This window comes from Styela clava, chromosome 11 (assembly GCF_964204865.1).
Source record: "Styela clava chromosome 11, kaStyClav1.hap1.2, whole genome shotgun sequence".
Lineage (NCBI taxonomy): Eukaryota > Metazoa > Chordata > Ascidiacea > Stolidobranchia > Styelidae > Styela > Styela clava.
Genome location: NC_135260.1, coordinates 1198870 through 1221785, shown reverse-complemented (window position 1 = coordinate 1221785; position 22916 = coordinate 1198870). Strand labels below are relative to the sequence as shown.

Genomic DNA, 22916 nt, shown 5'->3' with positions numbered 1-22916 from the left:
AAATTCTGTCTTAGCAGCAATGCTTTAAACAAATAAATTATTTTTCTATCGGGGCGAAGGCCTTTATATAAATCCCTCAGCAAATATGTAACAAAGACTAGCGATTTAGAATGAATAACTTAAAGGTGAATGAACGTTTTGCGATTTTCGAAGTTTTTTTCGGGGCTTTTATCGGGTTGAATACATTTTTGTTCCGGGGCTGTGGATCGGGGCTTTCCACGGTAAATGATATGTCTAGGGTGACAAAAGAATCATTGAACCGGTTATCATGTCGGCTAACATGACTAATAGCAGTAGCTCGTCGCCGAGAGCTTCTTATATCCGGTCAAAGGTGGTGATGTTATTGTAAGGTTGTTCAATTCAGATATTTAAAGTACCGGTAATAAAAATACAAGTTGTCTGTATGCAGTTACTTACTTTTATGAAAAAATATTTTCAAACAAACAAGTAATATTGCTTTTGCTATATGTATATTGTTATTGGGGATAAAATACCTAAGTTAAAGTGGGAATCCTTTGGGTAAAAGCTCCCTGTATTGTCTCGGGATAGTGGGTACGGGGTTGGTAATTGTAAAAGACATGATGATGTAAGATCCAAATATAGATTTAAATGTGTACTTCATGTGGAACACTAATAATAAACATTCAAATTGTTGATATTACGATATTTTGTTTTTCTACTTCTATTAGTGTATTAGAAAATATGTGAAATGTTAATAACACAGATGATGGATTTTATATTCCATTATCAGTATGTTATTTGTTTATTTTCTCATAATGTAACAGCATAATAAATAAACATAGTAGAGATGGGATACATGTACATTGCTAGTACAAGATACAAGATGAAGAACAATATGTACTTTACACATATAGTATATATATAGATTAAATGAGAGCTGTAAGTCCGTCATGTGGTTGTCAAATGTGTTCTATGAACACGGTCTATGAAATTGGTTTATTTATTTAAGATATTTAATGTTATTGTTTATATTTTGTCTGTGGAGTTGATAAGGCAATAATATTTATATGTGAAGTAATTTTTAATTGTGATACATATAACAGCCTTTAGAATTAAGTTATTCTGGCAATTAGCAGATGACGAGTCCTAGTCATAACATACTATATAGATAACTCCAGTCACCTATTACAATATCTGGTGATTCTAGTCAATGGCTCCCAGCACTGCTGAATACCCAACTTATATTCGTTATTATTGTTTTAGGAGAGATTTCAAGATGTTGAGTACCATGGCTCTCCTCGTCGAGAATCTTTCCTCTGCAAATACGCTCTGACAATGTTCTTTGCCATTGGTTTCGGTATGGCTTGTGGATTGGTTGGATATTATGTCGGGCAATCAAACAGTCAGAATGGTGAGTGTTTTCATTGTAAATATAGTGTAGAAATGAGAGGTCCTTAGGGTAATGTTCAAACATTCAATTTTAAATTTACTTGTGTATTCACATTTATTTTTTGATACAACATTAATGAATGAATCATACTCCATCATTTTTTTCAAAGACTTACTCAAAATTAAACTCTGATGGCTAACTTCTACTCTCTCTCTGGTCTCTCTGGAGGGTTAGCCATGTCCGAGACCAGTCAAACCTTTCAAAATTTTGGATTACTGGCCACTACCAAGACTGTTAAGAGAGAGACTTCAGTCCATCTAATAATTCAACCTAGATTTCGAATATTATATAAACAGATAAAATCATACATAGATAGGACTTTACTGTCTATTCGCTTGATAATGCAAACATTTTGTCTAGTTGATGTCATTGATAGCGGAGAACCAACATCATTGCCTGAACCTCAGCCCGGTGATTATTATGTTGGAATTGGGAAGTATGATGTGACTGGACCTGTTGCCCAAGTCAATATGGTATGTGGATATTGATATTGCCATGTAGAAAGTGAAATGTGTGGAAAAAGTATAGTTTTGAATTTTATTTTATTATGCATTATCAATATTAACCCTAGTGTACTTACATGCATTAAATTCTTAATCGTAAAATTCAGAACGCACCATGTGAAATAATTGCAGTTACAATATCCAAAATATCTTCAACTTCAAATATCCAGCTGTTTGAATATGGTGTGGACCCCATAGCCATTAGATCAGGCGTGGTCAGCAAACTTTGGTCGGCCCGCGGGCCAAATGTGGCCCTAGAACGACTTCAATTTTAATGCATGAAACAAAAGTTGCTCATAAATTTATTGGGGCTCCCGAAGTATGCGAACCAAGATGACGGACATCGGAATGTAATATGTGTACTAGGTTAGGGTTAGGCCATAATTTTAGGTATAAATACTACGGGAGGCTCTTGGCTAGTCTTCGAACTGATAATAAGACTAAAATAAGGAGAATTGGAAAAAAATTATCGCCTAACCCTAACCTGTTACACATGTTACGTTCCGATGTCCGCCATCTTGGTTCGCATACTTCGGGAGCACCAATTTATTATTATCTGTGCTCGGGTATATGTCATATCACTCATAACAATGGCTGTAGCTACCCTTTGTTGTAAGTAATACAGAAATAGAAGTCGCTGTTACATCATAATTTGAGTTTTATGTAGCGATTGTTCATAAGCGGCAATTAGTGTCCCCCATGCTTCCGAAAATGTGTATATAGGCCCAATAGTACATAAAGTGTGCCAAGCAATGCATTACATAATGAAGCTAGCTATTTTGTGTTGTATGGGGGAAGCGGGGTAAATTAGAATTTGTTACTATTGCCACAGTGGACTAGGCACAGATTGCCAATAATTTCTGAAAAAATATTGAAAATATTATTTAGGCCCATAGTCATGTTGCCATAGGAACGCATATGTGACCCAAGGTATGTTTGTTTCAAAATATATAATAGCACCCACAAGGTTAAATAGTGTTATCAAATCTTAATAGTGGACAAATGAGCATGCATGATACACACATACAAGCACACTAAAACTGGTAAATATCAGGAAATCCAATAAATATTTCAATTTGTGGCATATCCAATATTAAATGAGAAAAGGCTTGAAGCGGTGTCTAAGTGCATAAACGTCAAAAAATGATGCACAGTCACAAATAGACTTAGATTAAATCCTCATTTGCCAACACCATAGAATAATAAGCAATTCTTCTCCTTCATTTGTTTTTTTTAAATCGTATTCGGAGGTGTTTTTGTTGATTATATAAATTAGGTGCGGGCCGTGCCGCGATTTGATTATGATTAATTTTGCGCCGCAATCTATGTCCGGAAAGTGCTCTGTAACATGGTATTTTATATTTCGCGCTTGCGGTGTTTGTTTCGGTAGCGTCCGCTCTATTGCTCCAATTTCGTTCGCGTCCGCGTTTTATATTTCACGCGTGACTGCTTACGATTAATATTGTGACTCAACAGAGTAAACCTTTTTTCATTTCGTTGTTTCTCTCTCGTTTTCATTTATAACCGCATCGTCGAGGCTTTTATCCGTCTGCCTCCATAGCTCAGTGGTTAGAGCACTGGTCTTGTAAACCAGGGGTCGTGAGTTCGATCCTCACTGGAGGCTTTTATTGGCGGTCGCTAGGACAATTGTCATCTCGATTCGGGATTGAGAAAATTCATTATGTAATTAATTATGCGGCATAATATCCACAGACCCTATAACTATAATATTCATTAGTTTATTCAGACTCAATAATCGACACAACAACATAAAATTAATGATAAAAACAAATAAATAAAAACTGAGAATATAAGTTGAAAAGTTTTTGCGAAAAAGAAGTGGTATGTGCTAACTCCCATGGTAGTATTAACATTAAATGAATTCATACACACTCTTCTTACATAAACCTTCACTTTATGTATATACGGAATATATCTTAGCATCATGAGACAAATAAACTTACATAAAACTCGTTTCTTGTTTACTCGCTTGACACTGACTGGTTTATAATAAATAAAGCACAATCGGTGTTAGCAAAACGATGTAGTTTGCCGACGTTTCGAATTTCTATACAGAAAAACTATATCAGGGCATGATAAGGAAAGGACACAAGTGGGTATATATAGAGCAAGAAAAGGCAAAAAAAATTTTTTTCCTTTTCTTGATTGGCATTATTGACCATACTTTTCTTTCCCTGGGATAAAAATGAAAATCCAATCTCAACTTCCCCTTCCGAAGTTTCTTTGAGATATTTTTTCCCTTAGCTGTTTCCCTCGCATTTATGACTTGAATTGTTCGAGTCAAGCATTCCCTTGAGTTGAAAAGACAATTAGTTAATTGATATTTTTAATTAGTATGACAAATAAATTTTTTTTATTGTAATTCTCTGGCTTTCACATGTGCGAGTGTGCATTACTTATATATTTTCCACTTACCTGTAGTGTAAATTACATGCCCTTTATCAACAATTTTTCATTTAAATCTTGTTCGTCATGTACCTTAGAGTTAAACAGGTTCGGTTTACTTTTCTGATACTATAACTAGTTTTTATTTGTTCATTCGTAACGTTTATTTTATGATTCGCTATGCTGAATATAAGAGCAAAATAGCCTTCATATTAGCAGTTCGTTTTCCACTTTTTTTTTGAAGGTTCTCAACGTCTGTTTGACCAAATTTATAAACAATGATTCCAATTTTGAAATCTCAAAGCATGCCTGCTTTTTCTTTCAGATGGGATATGCAGTTCCTTCTCAAATTGCTCACGGACTCCACATGAGATTGTACAGTCGGGCTTTCATCTTCTCAGATCTTGCTCAAAGCAAACGTTCAGTGTTTGTCAGTATTGACTCTGGAATGATGACCCAGCTTGTCAAACTGGAAGTCGTCAAAAAGTTGAAAGAAAAATATGGGGATATGTGAGTGTTTATCAGTTTATTATTGTTCATTTAAAATAGTGTTTATAGGGTCTGTCTTGAATCATTAGCGTCGGATTTCCATTATTATCTTGGGGCCAAGGTCGATAAAACAGCCTAATTATATGGCAAAACCCTGTCTTGCGCCTCGTTACCAGTTAAAGTCAGGTTTTGGAATAGTTATTAGTTCAGTTAGTTCATTTATGCCAGGAATTGATGGTGGAGGAAATCATAACTATGTGAAGCACTCTACGATTGCTGGGAGTTCAGCAATCCTCTCGCACATAAATATTCTCCATGTGATTTGAATTAACAAACTGAGGCGAGGTATTGCGGTGTTTTTGCGCTTTGGGCATGCTCAATTGTGTAAGTAATGCTGAAGCAGGGAAGGTACTGCTCTTTCAAAATAGTTGCTATCTTCCCGGCAGTACTTATTTGAGTGAGTATGTAAAATCGTTTATATAAAAAAAAAAATTTTTTTTCCAGGTATGATGAAAAGAACGTTGTCTTATCTGGCACCCATTCTCACTCTGGACCTGCAGGATTCTTTCAATTCCTTTTGTTCGAAGTTACTTCACTTGGATTCATTAAGCAGAGCACAGACTCCTTTGTAGATGGGATTGTCAAGAGTATTGACATTGGTGAGATGGAGAAACGTCTATTTTAGCGTTGCTATTACCTTTTCCCATACTTGACTGAAAACCAGATGATCATCCATGGAATCTGAAACCCACTAGGGGCCACAAGTGAAGCCTATTTACCATGACTAAGTTAATATGAAGTAAATACCTGACTGTGATGCGTTTATTCTTTTACTTCCACTTGTCGGCTACTTATCACTACTACTTGTCGGTCATTAAACACAGGTGTTTAAACACAGGTGTTTAAACACAGGTGGCCACACATGTTGAGAGCCCTTTGAATGCGGCCATGGATCGTGAAAGTCTCAGAGGCACTGTACTATGTTATCTTACCCTCTAATATATTATAAATTTGTATTTTGAATTCTTTTCAGCCCATTCAAACATGCAAGAATCCATTGTCTACATGTATTCTGGAGACGTGGATGAAGCAAACATCAATAGAAGTCCGAGTGCCTACACACATAACCCTGAGCATGAGAGGTCCAAGTAAGTTAGTTTCCATGTGTTTTTAATTTATTACTTACACGTCAAAATGATACCAACAATTACCGTGGATCTCGTAACTTTCAAGTTTATATCGGCTCGGCGGTTTGGCACATTGTGTTAACTGTTTAGAATATGTTCGCCACCGCACCTCTAATTACTCTGCGTGGGTTCGCAGGTTTGAATCCCGTGCAGGGTTAATTATGATCGAGAAGATTGATGGACTCCTCATCGCCATAGGGTGGTTCACGTAACTGCTGGCCAGTTCACCATCAATTTCATGCTACCAAAAACAAATAACTGGCTATCTAATCCAATACCCGACATGGAGTGGTAACCAGATAAAAGGCTGTGGTTCGCCATATATTTAAGCCGCCATATCGGCTTTTCTATTTTCCGGGATAATTATGAAAATCTTATACCTATACCTTGGATGTTGCTGCTCAATGACCAGCTTTGGTTTCCTGTGTCTTCCCTTTCCCAGTAATAGTCTTATTTTTTTTAACTCCTTGTCCTTCCAGGTACACCCACAACACAGAACAAGAGATGGTTCTATTGAAGATAACTTCCACTTCAGGAGCCGATAGAGGGTTAATAACTTGGTACCCAGTGCATGGAACCTGCATGAATAACACTAACGAGTTAATTAGCTCAGATAATAAAGGTCGCGCTTCAACGCTTTATGAAAATGAAATGAAGCATGAAGGAATGGTGAGTTATGATTGGTTAATTTGAAAATAGGAGAATACATTGGTTTTTCTACTCCATATTCCTTGACCCTTCAATACTAAAGTTGTTAAATGCAGTTTCTATAAGTTAGTAATGTTCAAAAGCCTACACCGAGGAAATGGATCTGAAACGAATGACTTGTTAACTAATCCCATGTCCGACATAAACTGGTAATCATATGAGAAGCTGTGTTATGGGCTTTACTTTTGCCCATACAAATATGAAAAGTCCTATACTATTTATTCCCTGTGGGCTTTCGATGTCACTTTCTTTTTGTCAGCTTAGTTCTCATTCATTCCGATATGGCAATGGCGTTTGCAGAATCCCTCCTAAATAATTTTGAAGCAAGTCTAAAATATGACATTACACAATGAATTATGAAAGAGCCCGGTGATGATGTTATTGTTGAATTTTGTCTGGGCTCTCAATATTATATTTTTCCAAGCATAGATTTTTCTATTTTCTTAGGTTTTTGAATTTTTACTAAAAGCTATGAAATTTATATTTTCAGCCGGACTACGTAGCAGCATTCGCCCAAGCCAACCTAGGAGATGTTTCACCGAATACTAAAGGACCAATTTGCATTGATACTGGTAATTTGCATTGGATATTTCGGTATTCTTAACTCTGTTATGTCTGTTTACTGGCAACAGTTATTTATCTGCTCAGTCATTATTAAAGCATATTATCTGCAAAACTGTTGTTGGCAAGGTAATTATATGTTTTGGCCTTCCATATATTTTTTTGTTTTTTATACATTTTCATGCCACATACGTCTGTCACAACACAGTTCGCTGGTTACCCTGCATTGGTTACAGGTTCGAATTCAGGGAGGGATAATTATGGGAAAAAACTTTCTGAACCTCAAGCTGTCTTAGCGATGTTTAACCAAACTATTCCCATAACTGACTTACAAGAGACCATGGTTTGCCAGATATTTAAGCTGTTTTATCTGCTGTCCCCAAGCATGAAAATGAAAATATTTGGTGCTCCCGAAGTATGCGAACCAAGATGGCGGATATCGGAACGTAACAGGTTAGGGTTAAGCGATAATTTTTTTCCAATTTTCCTTATTTAGTCCTGTTATCAGTTCGAAGACTAGCCAAGAGCCTCCCGTAGTATTTATACCTAAAATTGTGGCCTAACCCTAACCTAGTACACATATTACATTCCGATGTCTGCCATCTTGGTTCGCGTACTTCGGGAGCCCCAAATATTTTCTCCAACTGAATTATTTTTTTATGTTTTTTATCCCTGAATTTCCGTTTTGTCTGTTGGTACTTTTTCACCTTGGTGGAGCTCAAAATAAGTATATCTTCCTTCTATGCAGGTGAGGCATGTGATTATGAGCAATCAACATGTGGCAACCCTCCCTCAGTGTCAAACTGCATTGCATTCGGTCCTGGGGACGATATGTTTGAGTCAACTGATATCATTGGGACGAGGCAATACCAAGCTGCGAAAAGAATTCTATCAAGGTAACATTATTGGACAAGAAGAGGCGATTTTAAATATATAGCGTACCAGCGGCCTGTCATCCGGTTATCACTTCATGTTGTGATTATTATTTTATTATTACCCCTGGTTTAGGGAGTCGTAACCGACCTGCGGTTACTTAAAACGCCTTACAGCAGCTAGAAGTCCAACAATACTCTCCATATAATAATAATTGTTGTTATTAGGCTTGTTTTTGTTGGCCAACTTTTTGGTTAGCCAATTAGTCATGGACCTAACCGCCATAACTGGTTACATGAACCAGCCAACAATGGCGAGGAGCCCGTCATTATTCCCAAAGCTTAGCACTAAGCACCAAGCCAAAGCATAGTACTTCCAAGAACTACCGTCACTGCAATGTGTAATTGTATAGTTTTCTTCAGAATTAAATCTTTCTCTCCCATCTTACAGCGCCCCTGCACTACGTCTGCAAGGCCCACTCAACTTTGCTCATCAGTTCGTTGATATGACGAAGGAGGAAGTCACATTAGCTGATGGATCGAAGGCCACAACATGTAAATCTGCTATGGGATACAGGTTTGTACATTAATGGGATATAGGTTGGTATGGTTACGGCTGGGGTAAAGGATATGATTTTCATATTGATCGTCGAAGAGAAGAAATCTGAGATAACGGCTCAGTCTTATGGCATACCACAGCCTCTCGTTCGGTTACCAGTCCATCTGGGGTACGGGATTAGTAAGCCAGTTTTTTGTTTCAGATGCATGCTTATATGAACCGATTGATACTCCTGTAGTATATGTCAGGGTTAGGCGATAATTTTATCCCGATTTTCCATATTTTAGTTCCATTACGAGCTCAGAGACTGTCTGTGTTAGCCAAGTGAAGATACCCCTGCCCATATGTTTCAGTTTCTTTACAGAGCTTATGTAAAGTATAAGAACAAAATTAGTTACCTCCATATTAGTACACACACTTCTGGAGCGCCTATGAACCACCCAACGACATTGATGAGTCCAGTGATCCTCTCGCAGGAAATTGTCTCCAGGATATTCAAACCTGCAGATAATCAGGTGCATGAAGGGCAAGTGTATTCTCAATGCTGAGCCACTTGGGTTTGTACATTTGTGGAATATGCAAAACATATCCAAAATAGTCAAGTCTCGACAAGTACGCCATGGCTAACTTTTTTCAAATGTTCGGTGTTGATAAACTAGCTATCTTTTTTAGTTTTGCTGCGGGAACAACCGACGGCCCAGGAGCCCCTTTCTTCCATCAAAGTCAGCTGGAGGGGACGCCATTGTGGGAACTGGCTACCAAGCTTATTGGAAAAATTGTTTGCAAGACTGAGCCGACCCAAGCAGACTTTGACTGTCACAAACCAAAGCCAGTTCTTCTGCCAACTGGATGTAAGTTTAATAAAAGAACAAGGATGTTTAAACCAGGGTTGTCCAAGGTTGTCGCTCCGTGGGCCACAAATTTATTTTTTCATTGTTCGCGGGCCACAATAGTGCCAAGAATTGGTAAACAGTGCAATACAAAATAAACACTTTTATTGTGCAAACACATAGTTATCAGACATAGCCATCCCAGGCTAATAGAATCCACATTCGATTTTCAGTTTTCTATGATGCCTTTATTGATAGCATATACCTTCGACCAAAAAGATAGAAAGCCAGATAATAGTTTAGACTGCATTCAACTTCGCTATTTGCCTCAGCCAGCCATAACACTAGTCAATTCAGTGACATTAGTGTTGAAACAATATGTCAAAAGATTTTTCTGATAAATTTGATTACGAAACAACACGAAATGCGATTTATCGATTACTCTCCGAATGTGACGCGGGCCACAGATAATGAAGCGGCGAGCCACATGTGGCCCGCGAGCCTGGGTTTGGACCACCCTGGTCTAAACTGAATCGAATCTTTGAACCGATTAAAATCATGAGGGCTTCAACCTAAAAAGGGAAAACTTTCAAAAAAACGGCTTGACAAAATGATGAAAACATACAGGGTGTCCATAAAGTCCTTTTACAATTTCAATTTTGTTAGGATGTCAGTTCTCAATATATCTTAACCAGGTTTGTTGTTTTTTGATCAGTAATTGTTCAAGTATTTTCACTTCATTTAATATATCTGCGAGGGCCAAAACAATATATATGGTATCTATAAATTCCTTTTGCAATTTTGAAAAATTTAAAGACTTTATGGACTGTCAGAATCACTGTTTATCCTAACTACCGATATTTCAAATTTTCAATATTTATTGACTTCTATATGTTCTTCATTGAATATGACCTAATCTCACAGTTACAGTATGATAAAAAGGCTCTCACTAATAATATTTTAAATTGGACAATTTCATGTTTCACAGTCATGGACATTCCATATGCATGGCACCCTTCCATCGTAGATGTGCAATTGATTAGAGTTGGTCCGTTGATCATTTCCGCTGTGCCAGGAGAATTCACGACAATGGCTGGTAGGAGACTAAAGGACGCTGTTAAAGCAGAAGCAATCAAGATGGGAATGGCAAATAACTCCAAGGTAATAATAGAAACTTGGATATTGTGTATTGAACTGCAGGTCCTTTCTCCTTGTTTACTTCCTACTTCGGATCCGTATGTGGTACTCACCACAAGGATGCTTGATCGATAGTAATAATAGAAGTAATAATAGGATTCACATATTTTTCCCTGGGAGAGAGGAAAGGCGATAAGACGGCTTAATCATATGGCGAATCACGCATCTCTTCAAAAGTACATTAACCTCTGGAGATACTGCTTTAGACCAGTGCTACTCAACTTGCAGACCACGGTCCGAACTCGCACTCTCCGAGTATTTGATTCGAACCGTTTCTTTATTTTGGTCCAATAGCCTCACTTTTGAAGTTTCCTTTCATAAAATGACTTTTATAGTTTTGAATATATATGAAAAGAACTATAACGCCATAATAAACAATCTTGATTAGCTAATAATCATTAGCCGGCCGAGAAAGTGCGTGTTTAACAATGCCAAATTATAATTTCTGGAAAGACCGGACCCAAATAATTTTAAAGTTTTGTTTGCGGACCTTCGGTAAAAATAGTTGAGTAGCCCTTCTCTAGACTAGACCATGGCACCCAATCACCAGATGATTATAACCAGCATTATAATAATCATTTCTTCAGGTTGTCATAGCCGGTCTTTCCAATGTTTACACTCACTATATCACCACACTTGAAGAGTTCGGAGCTCAGAGATACGAAGGAGGATCAACAATTTACGGGCCGCACACCCATGCTGCTTATGTGGCGAGATTTACAAATTTGGTGGAGAATTTAGTTAAAGGGACAGCAGGTAGGTGGCTTTTTCATACAGACAAATGGACCAGAGACTGTATGGTCTCGCACTCTAATTTCCATGGTTACGTAGACTTTGGTGCATGGAGTCGTTGAAAACAGCATTTAAAAAAAATTATCTGAAGATATTGCAATGAAATATGTGCTTCATAACTATTCTTCCCACATTTCTTATAGACCATGTTTTCAAGATGAATTTAAAAAATAGAAAAAATGCGCATCATATTCATAAAAAAACGTTTTCAACACAACAGCAACAATTTTGCTGCATGACCCCTTTTTTTCAATATTTCATCAAAGTAAGGTCACAAGAGCTCACACAAAAATGAACGATCACTAAAATGCCAAAATATACTGAAGGATTATACTGTGGTTAAACAGTGGTATCGTTTTTGCGGACCATAAGCTGTGCCTAGTTATGAGGCACGCTGTCAACAAACAGTTTAGATTGGGGTTTTGTTCATACATGAGGCGTACTGGACTATAAGACGGTTATTAAAGGGTATCGGGTTATCATACAAAGCTCATTAAACGAAAAAAAACCTAAATTTTTCATGGTTATTGTATTTTATATAAAGAAAATGTAAAACCGAAGCGACATGAAACATTAGGCACACTGACTTATAAGGCCACGGTCGATTTTTGAGAAAAAATATGATTTGTAGTTTTTCGTATGCTCCAGAAAATACGGTAAATACCAATTATTGGTTCGGTTCTGTCAATAATTTCTTCTTCTATTCCAGCCGATCCAGGACCAATGCCTGAGAACATTCTTGAGAGTCAGATTGAGCTCCTACCGGCACCAAGACCAGATCGCGTACCTGAAGGAAATGATTATGGCGATGTTATCACAAATGCAAATGAACTTTACCGAGGGGGAGAGAAGGTCTCAGTGAAATTTTATGGAGCGAACCCACGGCATGATATGAGGGTAAATTATCTGAGTTTTTTCAGCTGACATTGGTTTAATATTAATTTTTATGTTTTAGTTATTACATTGTGATTGTTACTTATGTTTATGTTTTATTATAAGCTTAGAACAGGGGTGTGCAACAGGCGATGCAGGCCACACCCTGGCTGGCGATGAAATTCAGTGTTGCCTGTCTCAACTGGCCCTAATCCGACATTTTATGTTCAAAAATAAATAATGATTTTTGCTTTTTTCGCAACTGTAACACTTTACATTGTGATTGTTCGCTTATGTTTATGTTTTATTATAAGCTCAGAGCAGGGGTGTGCAACATGCAACGCAGGCCACACCCTGCAGAGCGAACCCGCGGCATGATATGAGGGTAAATTATCTTAGTTTTTTCGGCTGACATTAATTTTTATGTTTTAGTTATCACACTGTGATTGTTCACTCATGTTTATGTTTTATTATAAGCCTAGATCAGGGGTGTGCAACAGGCAATGCAGGCCACTTCCTGGCTGGCCATGAAATTTAGTGTTGCCTGTCACAACTGGCCCCAATCCAACATTTTATGTTTAAAAATAAATAATGATTTTTGCTTTTTTCGCAACTGTAACAATTTACTTGTTAAACTAGAAGCTAAAAATAGTTGCTTCTTACATGGCAGTGGCTCTCTTGTGTACATAACATTGTTTGGATTAAAAGGCGTTTTAGTAAACCTAATTATTTTCTTTGTAGCTCGGTTCTACGTATCTTGAAGTTCAAAGATTTGACCAAGACAACGGAGATTGGGAGGCGTCATTCACAGATGCTGACTGGGAGACAAAGTTCAAATGGGAGAAGATGGACAATAACAATGTCACGTGAGCTGACTATAATTTCATTTTTTCATGCGACAATTTTACTCAGAATATGGCTCTGTGCAAGCATTCGTTAGAACAAGGTTTCTCAAACTAGAGTGATTTTTTTGGAGACACTAGCACAGGGGTTCCCAAGCTTTTTTCAGGACAACCCCAAAAACAACTTTCAAGTGTCCAGTGCGACCCCAGGTCAATATATATATTTTCCATGAAACTTTAGAGCTTCTTCCACTGGACTTTTTGAGTTTGGTCGTGTGGTGGTATTACTATTAGTAAAAAAAATGAGGTAAAACCAAACAGTGATGTCACAATAAGCACCTTACATTTTCTATAGCACAAGCATAGAGCGATGCTTATGGGCCGGTTTGCAGTAAGCCATGGTACAAACTGCTGAATTTAACATGGTTTGTCAAATCTTAGTCGATTTGTACATCCATCCTCTACCATACCTCAGCGACCCCATGACCTGTTTGCGACCCTACCTACTGATCACTCCGACCCACTTTGGAGTCGCGACCCCTGGTTTGGGAACCTCTGCACCAGCAGATACCTACTTCACTGGGCACCATTTTGTGATATTTACATTAAATTGAATGTGCTTTGTTCAATTCTGTGGTTGCAATGCATTTATTCTTTCGTTAGTAAGGGTTAGTTGGCTTACCATAATTTGACACAGTGCCTAAAACAACTGATGAAAACTTGCTAATATCATTTTAAATTAAGCTCAAATCTGTAGTTATGTCAAAATTCCTTCGAATCCGATAAAATAAAATTTTGATAACAAAAACTTTGGCGAGGAGGAAAGGAAAAATTGATTTTTTTTAACACCATAGGGTACATTCCCAACTGAAAAAAAAGGGCGAAAATATGATTCTGACAGCTGTGAGAACAAGCCAAGCTCTTGACTACTGGCCCTGATTCACACAAGCCTTTTTAAATATTTCACGCTTGGCGGAATGGCACATTGTGCTAAGTGCTAGGATTGCGCTCCAATCACGTTTCTGATTCAAATCTTGCGGGGGATAACTATCGTATGTGCGAGAGAATTACTGGACTCGCTGCCTTGGGGTGGTTCACACAACCGCTGGTCGGTTACGGCTTTCTCCACTATCAAGTCTATGCTTTGAAACAAATAGCTGGCTAAATATTCCCATACCCAACATGGACTGATAATCGAACGAGAAGCCGTGATTCTCCATATGATTGAACTGTCTTATCCTCTCCCCCAGGATAAATACGCAAAATCCTATTCTACCCCAAGCCAGGAAAGTAATTGTTCACTTTCATTTCCGCAGTAAAAAACTGACGATGATAGATGGCCTATTCAACCTCATTGCAAAAGTCATTGGATACAGAATAAACTTGGACAGAATGGAAGAATTGATGAAAACAGATGAATTTAGCATGAAAGACCTGAAAACAGATGAAAATATGGAATACGCTGAGTCGAGGAATAAGTACGACATCTTGCAAATTTTTTTTAACAGCACCTATTCATGTCATTCGGTTTCAATGTGATGCCCTATCCAAGTAGTAAATGATATCTAACAGTAATGAGGAGATTCATTTATAGGGCGAGAATTTTCCCGATTCAGCTTTGCACGATTTATATGCCCTGTGTGAGGTGGTGGCCATGAGATTCTGAACACAAGATTTTTACCCTTTTTCCCATCCTCACCGCCCATCTATGTATAGAAATTACGAACCACTAAGGGTTTGTCAGAAACTACTTCTGTAGCATAGGCCAGTGGTTCCCAACCTTCCTTTCCAAGCAACTCAAATTTTCTAAAACATCTCGCGACCTAAGGATAAGGTCAAATACTAAGTGCCATGTTGTTGTTCAATGGCGGCAAAATTGATTGACTAATGTAAACCAAAGTGGGAAAGCTGTTTGCCCTCAGCGAGATTTTAAAATTGTGGCTCCACTTAATCTAAACAAATAGATGCTTCCCAGTTTTTATGCTGTGATACCTCCGACTATACAATTACTATTGAACAACACTTCATTATCAAATATAAAATGAACGAAGAAATTCAATAGTAAATAAAATTAGTGACTTTCAGGTTTTTGTTGAAAAACCAAGCGACCCAAGAAAATTTTCTGGCGACGCAGTTTTGAGTCGCGACTCATAGGTTGGGAAACTGGCAGATGCAACGTAATAATCCTATCTAAACGACCGAGTTTGTACGATTCATTCTTTTGTTGTTTCATATTGTTTCTCTCTTTCAGTCTTATAGCCAAACTTGAAGCGAAAGGCATCTTGACCAAGGAAGATAAACGTCCGATATTAGAATACCCTACGACCGACGAAAGCCATGTCACCATAGAATGGGACATTCCAAAAGGACAGGTACAGTTTTACTGCTTTTTTTCATGCTTTTCCCTCTGAACAAGGCAATTCAAGGTTTTAACCAGTGATACCAACATAGTCAGGGGTAACGCTTTGATCGTAAGGCCATTGCACCATTTTTTACCACTTCTTTCACTGTGAACAATGCTTTGTACAAGAAGCCGCAGTAACTAAAGGTCAGGTACAGTTATTATTATTTATTTAATGGTAATTATAACTGGCTTAGTTTTGTGCACCAGGACAATGATATTACTCGTAGGGTGTTCAAATGCTTCGACCCGTTTTGAGTACGTATTCTATAACAAAAGATATAATTCTGGGATTTGTTAGTAAATTGATAATATTCACGGGACATATATCCAGTTCTTTGCAATGATTAATTGAAATTCATCTTGGGAAGTCATACCGGGGACGATGTAGAATTAAATTTTCCAGACTATTCTTCTGTTCTATACATTTCCATGCCTCCACTCCTAACAAGGCTTCACACAGGCAAGCACAGATATATAAGGATATTCATGACCAAAACGTTACTTAATTTTTTTTATACTGCTCTCCACCTCACCCGTTTTATATTTTTTTATATATTGTGCTTCTCACTTGGCAAATCTAATAATCTCTCTCTCCAGGTCCCAGGAACATACAGGATTGTATACAATGGAGAGCATATGTCTAATGATGGTGGAGAAGTGACTGTTACTTCGTTCAAGGGAATGTCAAGAGAATTCCAAGTTCAGAGTTAAAGACTTTTGAATTGTGAATTTATACAATATGAAGATTCATTCTAATTACTAGCAACTGTAGATGGTGACTTGTTTTCATCCGATATTTGCTCAATAATGATCTCATAATATATTTAATTTACTCTTTAGTGATGTAACAATGTTCTATGCAGTTTAAATTTTTGTGTGAAAATAATGAAAACGAATTAGTATTATAAACTTTTTAATTGTGAAAAATTTCAAATAAACCTATTTCTGAATCATTTGCCAAAACCTAAATTATATATACTTGATGTAAATCTTTTATTATTCGTTTATTGATTGTTCAGTGCATATCTGTTCAATTCAATTTTTGCACCCAGCTTCAAGACATCCAAAATACAGACTCTGAATTGATCAAATGCTGGCTCCAACTCCCTAGTTGATAAAATGAGTGCTTCCGAAGTTTTCGTACTAAGATGGCGCACAGCCTGAACATAGTATGTCTACGAGGTTAGGGTTGTTCAGGTTGAGCGTCATATTGGTACGAACATTCCCGGAGCGCCTAAAAAAAAGCAATTTTTACTTTTAAAACTTGGCGTTTGCAATCGTTGCACTTTTTGAAACTTTTCGTTCATCTAATTCCTTTTTTTTGACGAGTTAAAATTGAATTGTTTGAAAATTCAACTCTTACGGTGAAATATGCCAAAGTTAGACTCAACGTCCCAAGCTTCGTTGCAACAATGTATTCATGTTTAATTTTTCATTGCAGTGTTCCAATAGCAATTGCTTGTTTATGTGTTATCAAAATGCATTGATGATTTAGGTTGGTATTTTAATTTATCGTAAAGAGATGAAAAAATATGAGAGATAATAACCAAACTGGATAAAAGTTTTAACCTAGCAGTAATAGTGACTTGGCCACTCCGTTACTTCTTGGCACATTCGCGTCGCGGTACTCCCGTAGTGTGTGTAACAGGTTAGGGTTAGTCCATAATTTTATTCATATTTTCCTTATTTTAGTTCTGTTACGAGTTCGGGGACTGTCTGTGTTAGCCAAGTGAATATCCATTCCCCTAGTAGGTGGACAAAATTAGTTAACTCCATATTGGTACACACACTTCTGGAGCGCCATAAATTTCTCCAATAAATAATCGTCACAATCAACTTCAAAGTATGGCGCACTCTTGACTTGTTTGGCTGATCGAGAAATTGGGTTTGGAATATTACTCAACGAAGATTACCCTGCGTGGCTGTTACGTTAATCAAAGCATCCTTGACGAAATATATGGTCATATTTGACTAGAAGAAAAATTTGAAATTCAATAAATAACGATAAAATTCAGCTAAGCGATCCATGTGTACACATCTAATTAGGACATGTTCATGAAAAAATGGGACAGTACAGGTTGGACAAGCCTTGGTTCGATTCCGGCTTACTATCATTCAACTCCTATGAATATTAGTAATACTCAAATTATTGGAAAACGTGCACTTCTCGGCATTTTGAATAATTTAACAGCAGTACAGCCAACGTCCGGTGTTAAATTGGTACTCCCTAAGTATGTGAACCAATATGACGACACCGAACGTAGTATGTGTACCAGGTCAGGGTTAGGCCAAATTTTATTCCAATTTTTCTTATTTTAGTTCTATTACAAGTTCGGGGACTAGCCAAGTGACTCCCGTAGTATTTGTACCTGAAATTATGGCCTAAGCTGGTACACAGGCTACGTTCCGGTGTCCGCCATCTTGGTTCACATACGCCGGGAGTACAAAAATCAGTCAGTAATCAGTAATTTATTTTTTCACCAAACAGAAAAAAACACTTCATGCAAAAAAATATAAAAAAGGAATTTGAATACGGCATTTCAGGGCGAAAGGAATCGCGAAAAACCAAAACTGGTTAACGAGCAGCGACACCCGTGAATTAATCTAACAGAAATATAAACAGGAGAGAGAGAAAGAAGTCAAACATTATATCATGAGAAAAAAAAGACAGCCAAATTCAAACCAAATACGTACAACACTAGACTCCGAGCACCGTCAGTAATGTAACCATGGAAACGACTTTCAAAGATATGGCCACACAGAGTACGGTGCCGGTAACCATGGACTTTGTTAAGTTCACCTTCAAATAGAGAGTGAGGTGGTGCTAGAGTCGTTACAAAGTCCAAGAAGAATTGAGAATTAAATGCAAAAGCAATCCAATAAGTTAAAAAGCAAGATAACAGGTAAGAAAATATTTAAAAGAAAAAAACACACAAAAATTCTTCCGGCAGGATAAGAGTTATTATTAAAATAGCTCACCAACCTACCTAGCGTATGCAATACATAGCCATACCGGTTTTAAAAAATAATATTAATCAACAGCAGCCATAAATGGATTTTGAGTTTATAGCTCCATCTATATGTTCTTATGAAGACTCTTAGTCTTACGAAATATATTATCTATAAAAGCAATTGGTACATGGTTCAAAAATGTAGGTACTCCTGAAGTATGCGCACCAAAATGTCGCATAACCTAACCCTAACCTGGTACACAACCGGAGTTCAGGTTGTGCGCCATCTTGGTGCGCATACTTCAGGAGGTCCAAATATTGTTTGTTTATACCACGATTTATATAGGATGCCTAGGATGGATTTAAAACAGCTGGTGGCGCTAGCACGGTGAGCGGTGCCATCGCACCTCCATTTACCTTGCACGGGTTCAAATTCCGTGGGAGATAAATATCTGCGAGAGGATTGCTGTACTTCTCATCCTGGTTGATGCCGGTTTCCTCCGCCATCAAGTCCATGCATTTGAAACAAATGCCTGCCCAACTAATCCCATACCTGTCAAAAACTGGTAACTGGACGAGAGGCCGTGGTATGCTGTATGATTAAGCCATCTCGGTTTCTTGTCTGTCTGGAGTAAAATGATATTTATCATAAACGCATAAGTCGAGGAATATTGAATGGGTTAATTATTAATTACCGTATTTTGTGGACCATAGGGCGCACTTCATTTCCTATGCTCATTACCAATGGTGCGCCCTATGCTCCGTAAAAGATGGTAATCGGATAAAAATGTGGCAACGTTAAAGTTGTTATTTTTAGCGCGCAATTTTAAAACTGGTTCTGAAGTCAGGCTGGTCAAGGATTTGACAGTGGTACAGATATTTGGGCGTTTCATGGATTAACCACACGAGAACTAAGCATATGGATGGATTAACATCGAAGCGTGCTACTGAGTATGTGGAATTTACGCTGACCAAGTTGCAAGAACAAAACGCAAACACTAAGAGCAGGTACCGGTACTCATTTATATTTCTTAGTTTGCCATCCTACTCGTTCATATCAGCTGTTTAATGAAGCACAGTTTGTCAGAATCATAACAGACCAGTGATATAGTAATGATGTTGCTATCTGCGCTTCATTGGTCCCCGATTAAGCTTGACAAATCGTATACCATACCGGTACAAGTGTCGTAAATCAAGTCCATGTATCTGAAGCAAATACCTGGCTAACTATTTGAGATATTTTGTAATTATTTCTTTATTTGAAAATGTCACGTCGGATTTGGCGTAAATGATAGGAATGCTCTCGATAAGCCGTTAATTAATTCAAAATTTGTATTTTTACGGTCGTGTACTATTTGCACCCCTGCATCGGAACGTATCACAGTAATCCTCATGTCAACCTGGGGTGATAATCGGACAAGCTGTCGTGGGTGGCCATATGAATAAGTTTTCTCGGGGTAATTCCCCTCGAAAGTTAAGACAAATGTATAATGAGCTAAGACAAAAACAGCTTTTGGAATAAAAAATAATTTTTGCTATGTTCGCACTGATGCGTGTCTACATGATAGTGACTGCTATTTCAAGGTTTGGTTCGAAGTAACTACACTTGTTTAATTTTCATGTAATTGTAAATATGAAATTTTCAGTGTATAATCGAATATCTCTTCGATATTAGTGATTTGTCTCGCAAAAATCAAGAACACGGGTCAAATCTCTGCTATATTTTTTAAATTTGAATAATAGTTGGCCAAGTTTTGTAACAGATGTCTGAAATTTGATTTTATCGAATTCAATTTCAAACTCTCCAAGTCTTAGTTATGACGAAAATTATTATAGAATTTTAATTTTATCTATTCCGGATACAATTTAACACATTAGGAAACGCCGAGAATCTGTATTTAATTTCAAAAGTAACTTAATAAACCACGAAGAACAAAAGCAAAATATACCAAAATGTCTGACAAACATTAGTCATTAGTCTAGAATTAATTAGTGATGGGACACAAGGTGTCACTATGGAGTAAGAGCGCTGTTTTGGGGATCCCTAACCTTCGATCGATAAGCCTTCTGTCTCTGACCAATATTCTCGTTATTATTTTAATGGTGCTTATAACTGGCTTAGTTTTGCGCACCATGACTATGATATTACTCGTTGGGCGTTCAAATGCTTCAGCCTGTTATGAGGACGTATTCTATAACAAAAATATAATTCTGGGATTTGTTAGTAAATAAATAAGATTTACGGGGCATATATTCAGTTTTTTGCAATGATTAATTGAAAAGAATCTTGGGAAGTCATACTGCGGATAATGTAATATTAAATGTACGACGGTTTCGTTTTCCAGACGATTATTCTGCTATATACATTTCCATGCCTCCACTCTTAACAAAGCTTTACACAAGCAACTACAGATATATAAGGAGCTACTATCGTAGGGGTTCATGGCCAAAACGTCACTTGATTTTTTTCATACAGCTCTTATTCTCTCTGACTCGATGACCCCGAAAGGTCGTATCGTTGTCTCCCCGTCATACACCTAAGCATCTGTTTTTTATTATTATTATTTATATATGTGTGCATATATTTTTATGGTTTGACGAATAAAATAAACTCTCTCTCGCTCTGTACAAACGTCCACTGATATGCTTCAAGACACCTACAATTTGCAGAGGAAGCCACCTCACCCGTTTTATATTTATGTATATATTGTGCTTCTCACTTTGGCAAATCTAATAATATCTTTCTCCAGGTCCCAGGAACATACAGGATTGTATACAATGGAGAGCATATGTCTAATGATGGCGGAGAAGTGACTGTAACTTCGTTCAAGGGAATGTCAAGAGAATTTCAAGTCCAGAGTTAAAGACTTTTGAATTGTAACTTTATACATTATGGAGATTTATCCTAATTTCTAGCAAATGTGGATGGTGACTTGTTTTCATCTGATATTTGCTCAATAATGATCTCATAATGTTTTTAATTTACTCCTTAGTGATGTAACAATGTTCTATGCAGTTTAAATTTTTGTGTGAAAATAATGAAAATGAATTAGTATTATAAACCTATCAATTGTGAGTGTAATAAACCTATTTCTAAATCATTTGCCAAAACTTAAATTATATATACTTGATGTAAATCTTTTATTATTCGTTTATTGATTGTTCAGTGCATCATCGGTGTTCAATTCAAAAAAATTTTCACTCTGCTTCAAGACATCCAAAATACAGACTCTAAATTGATCAAATGTTGGCTCCGACTCCCTGGTTAATAAAATGAGTTTAAAAAAAGGTGCTTCCGAAGTTTTCGTACCAAGATGGCGCACAACCTGAACATAGTATGTCTACCGGGTTAGGGTTGTTCAGGTTGAGCGTCATATTGGTACGAATATTCCGGGAGCGGCTAAAAAAAGCAATTTTTACTTTTAAAACTTGGCGTTTGCAATCGTTGCACTTTTTAAAACTTTTGGTTTATCTAATTCCTTTTTTTCGTTGAGTTGAAATTGAATTGTTTGAAAATTCAACTCTTACGGTGAAATATGCCAAAGTTAGACTCAACGTCCCAAGCTTCGTTGCAACAATGTATTCATGTTTAATTTTTTATTGCAGTGTTCCAATAGCAATTGTTTGTTTATGTGTTAACAAAATGCATTGAGGATTTAGGTTGGTATTTTAATTTATCGTAAAGAGATGAAAAAATATGGGAGATAATAACCAAACTGGATAAAAGTTTTAACCTAGCAGTAATAGTGACTTGACCATTCCGTTACTGCTTTTTTCCGGCACATTTCCGGTAGCGTGTGGGTCACGCTATTCCAATTTTCCTTATTTTAGTTCTGTTACGAGTTCGAGAACTTTCTGTGTTAGCCAAGTGAATATCCATTCCCCTAGTACTGGGATGGCGAACCTTTTTCTATGAATGGGTCAAAATTATATTTTTAGCGCGGAACAGAAGAGAGTGGGTCACATATATTCGATCAATGTTTGTATCTATATGAAACAAATCGTATAAGTTTCTGTTGGTGTTGGCGTGGTTTTGGGCTTTATTTATGCAGCACTTCTATCAGGCACTTCAACACTGCCCCCTTGTTATTTTAGGTTTCTAGGCTTCTAAGTCTGAAAGATTTTGTTCTCTTAATTAACGACATCGTAGGCGAGAAACTAATAAAATACAAAGTAGCATCTAGTTCTCGCATAATAACCCCTCTATCAGTCTGCCGTTGAACTTCCGAAAGAGACTAGTAGACGTAGCGACAAATGAACATATCGGTTGCATTGTTATGTCATAAACGATGTGCCAATAGCTGAATAACGGTTCACAGCGGTGCAGATAT

At 37.2% G+C, this 22916-nt stretch overlaps 1 protein-coding gene and 1 non-coding gene across 5 annotated transcripts in view; both read left to right on the top strand.

Annotated features, from left to right (window-relative positions):
- Positions 1-22656, top strand: part of LOC120346975 (putative neutral ceramidase C) — a 38993-nt gene extending 16337 nt beyond the window's left edge. For 2 of the 4 annotated variants that reach the window (XM_078117772.1, XM_078117775.1), the window contains exons 2-18: positions 1225-1372; positions 1772-1884; positions 4646-4830; positions 5314-5468; positions 5843-5957; positions 6476-6665; positions 7195-7276; positions 8014-8161; positions 8589-8714; positions 9369-9547; positions 10515-10687; positions 11311-11479; positions 12225-12412; positions 13130-13254; positions 14547-14708; positions 15482-15602; positions 16232-17183. In XM_078117772.1, the coding sequence (XP_077973898.1) occupies positions 1225-1372; positions 1772-1884; positions 4646-4830; positions 5314-5468; positions 5843-5957; positions 6476-6665; positions 7195-7276; positions 8014-8161; positions 8589-8714; positions 9369-9547; positions 10515-10687; positions 11311-11479; positions 12225-12412; positions 13130-13254; positions 14547-14708; positions 15482-15602; positions 16232-16345 (2493 nt within the window). In that variant the 3' untranslated portion in view covers positions 16346-17183. Of the gene's footprint in view, positions 1-786; positions 901-1224; positions 1373-1771; positions 1885-4645; positions 4831-5313; positions 5469-5842; positions 5958-6475; positions 6666-7194; positions 7277-8013; positions 8162-8588; positions 8715-9368; positions 9548-10514; positions 10688-11310; positions 11480-12224; positions 12413-13129; positions 13255-14546; positions 14709-15481; positions 15603-16231; positions 17184-21335 lie in introns of those variants that run through there. The other 2 variants (XM_078117774.1, XM_078117773.1) reach the window with 2 other exon arrangements.
- On the top strand, positions 3466-3538 carry Trnat-ugu (transfer RNA threonine (anticodon UGU)). The gene has a single exon. It is a non-coding gene; the product is annotated as a tRNA-Thr (tRNA).
- Positions 22657-22916: the final 260 nt, after the last annotated feature.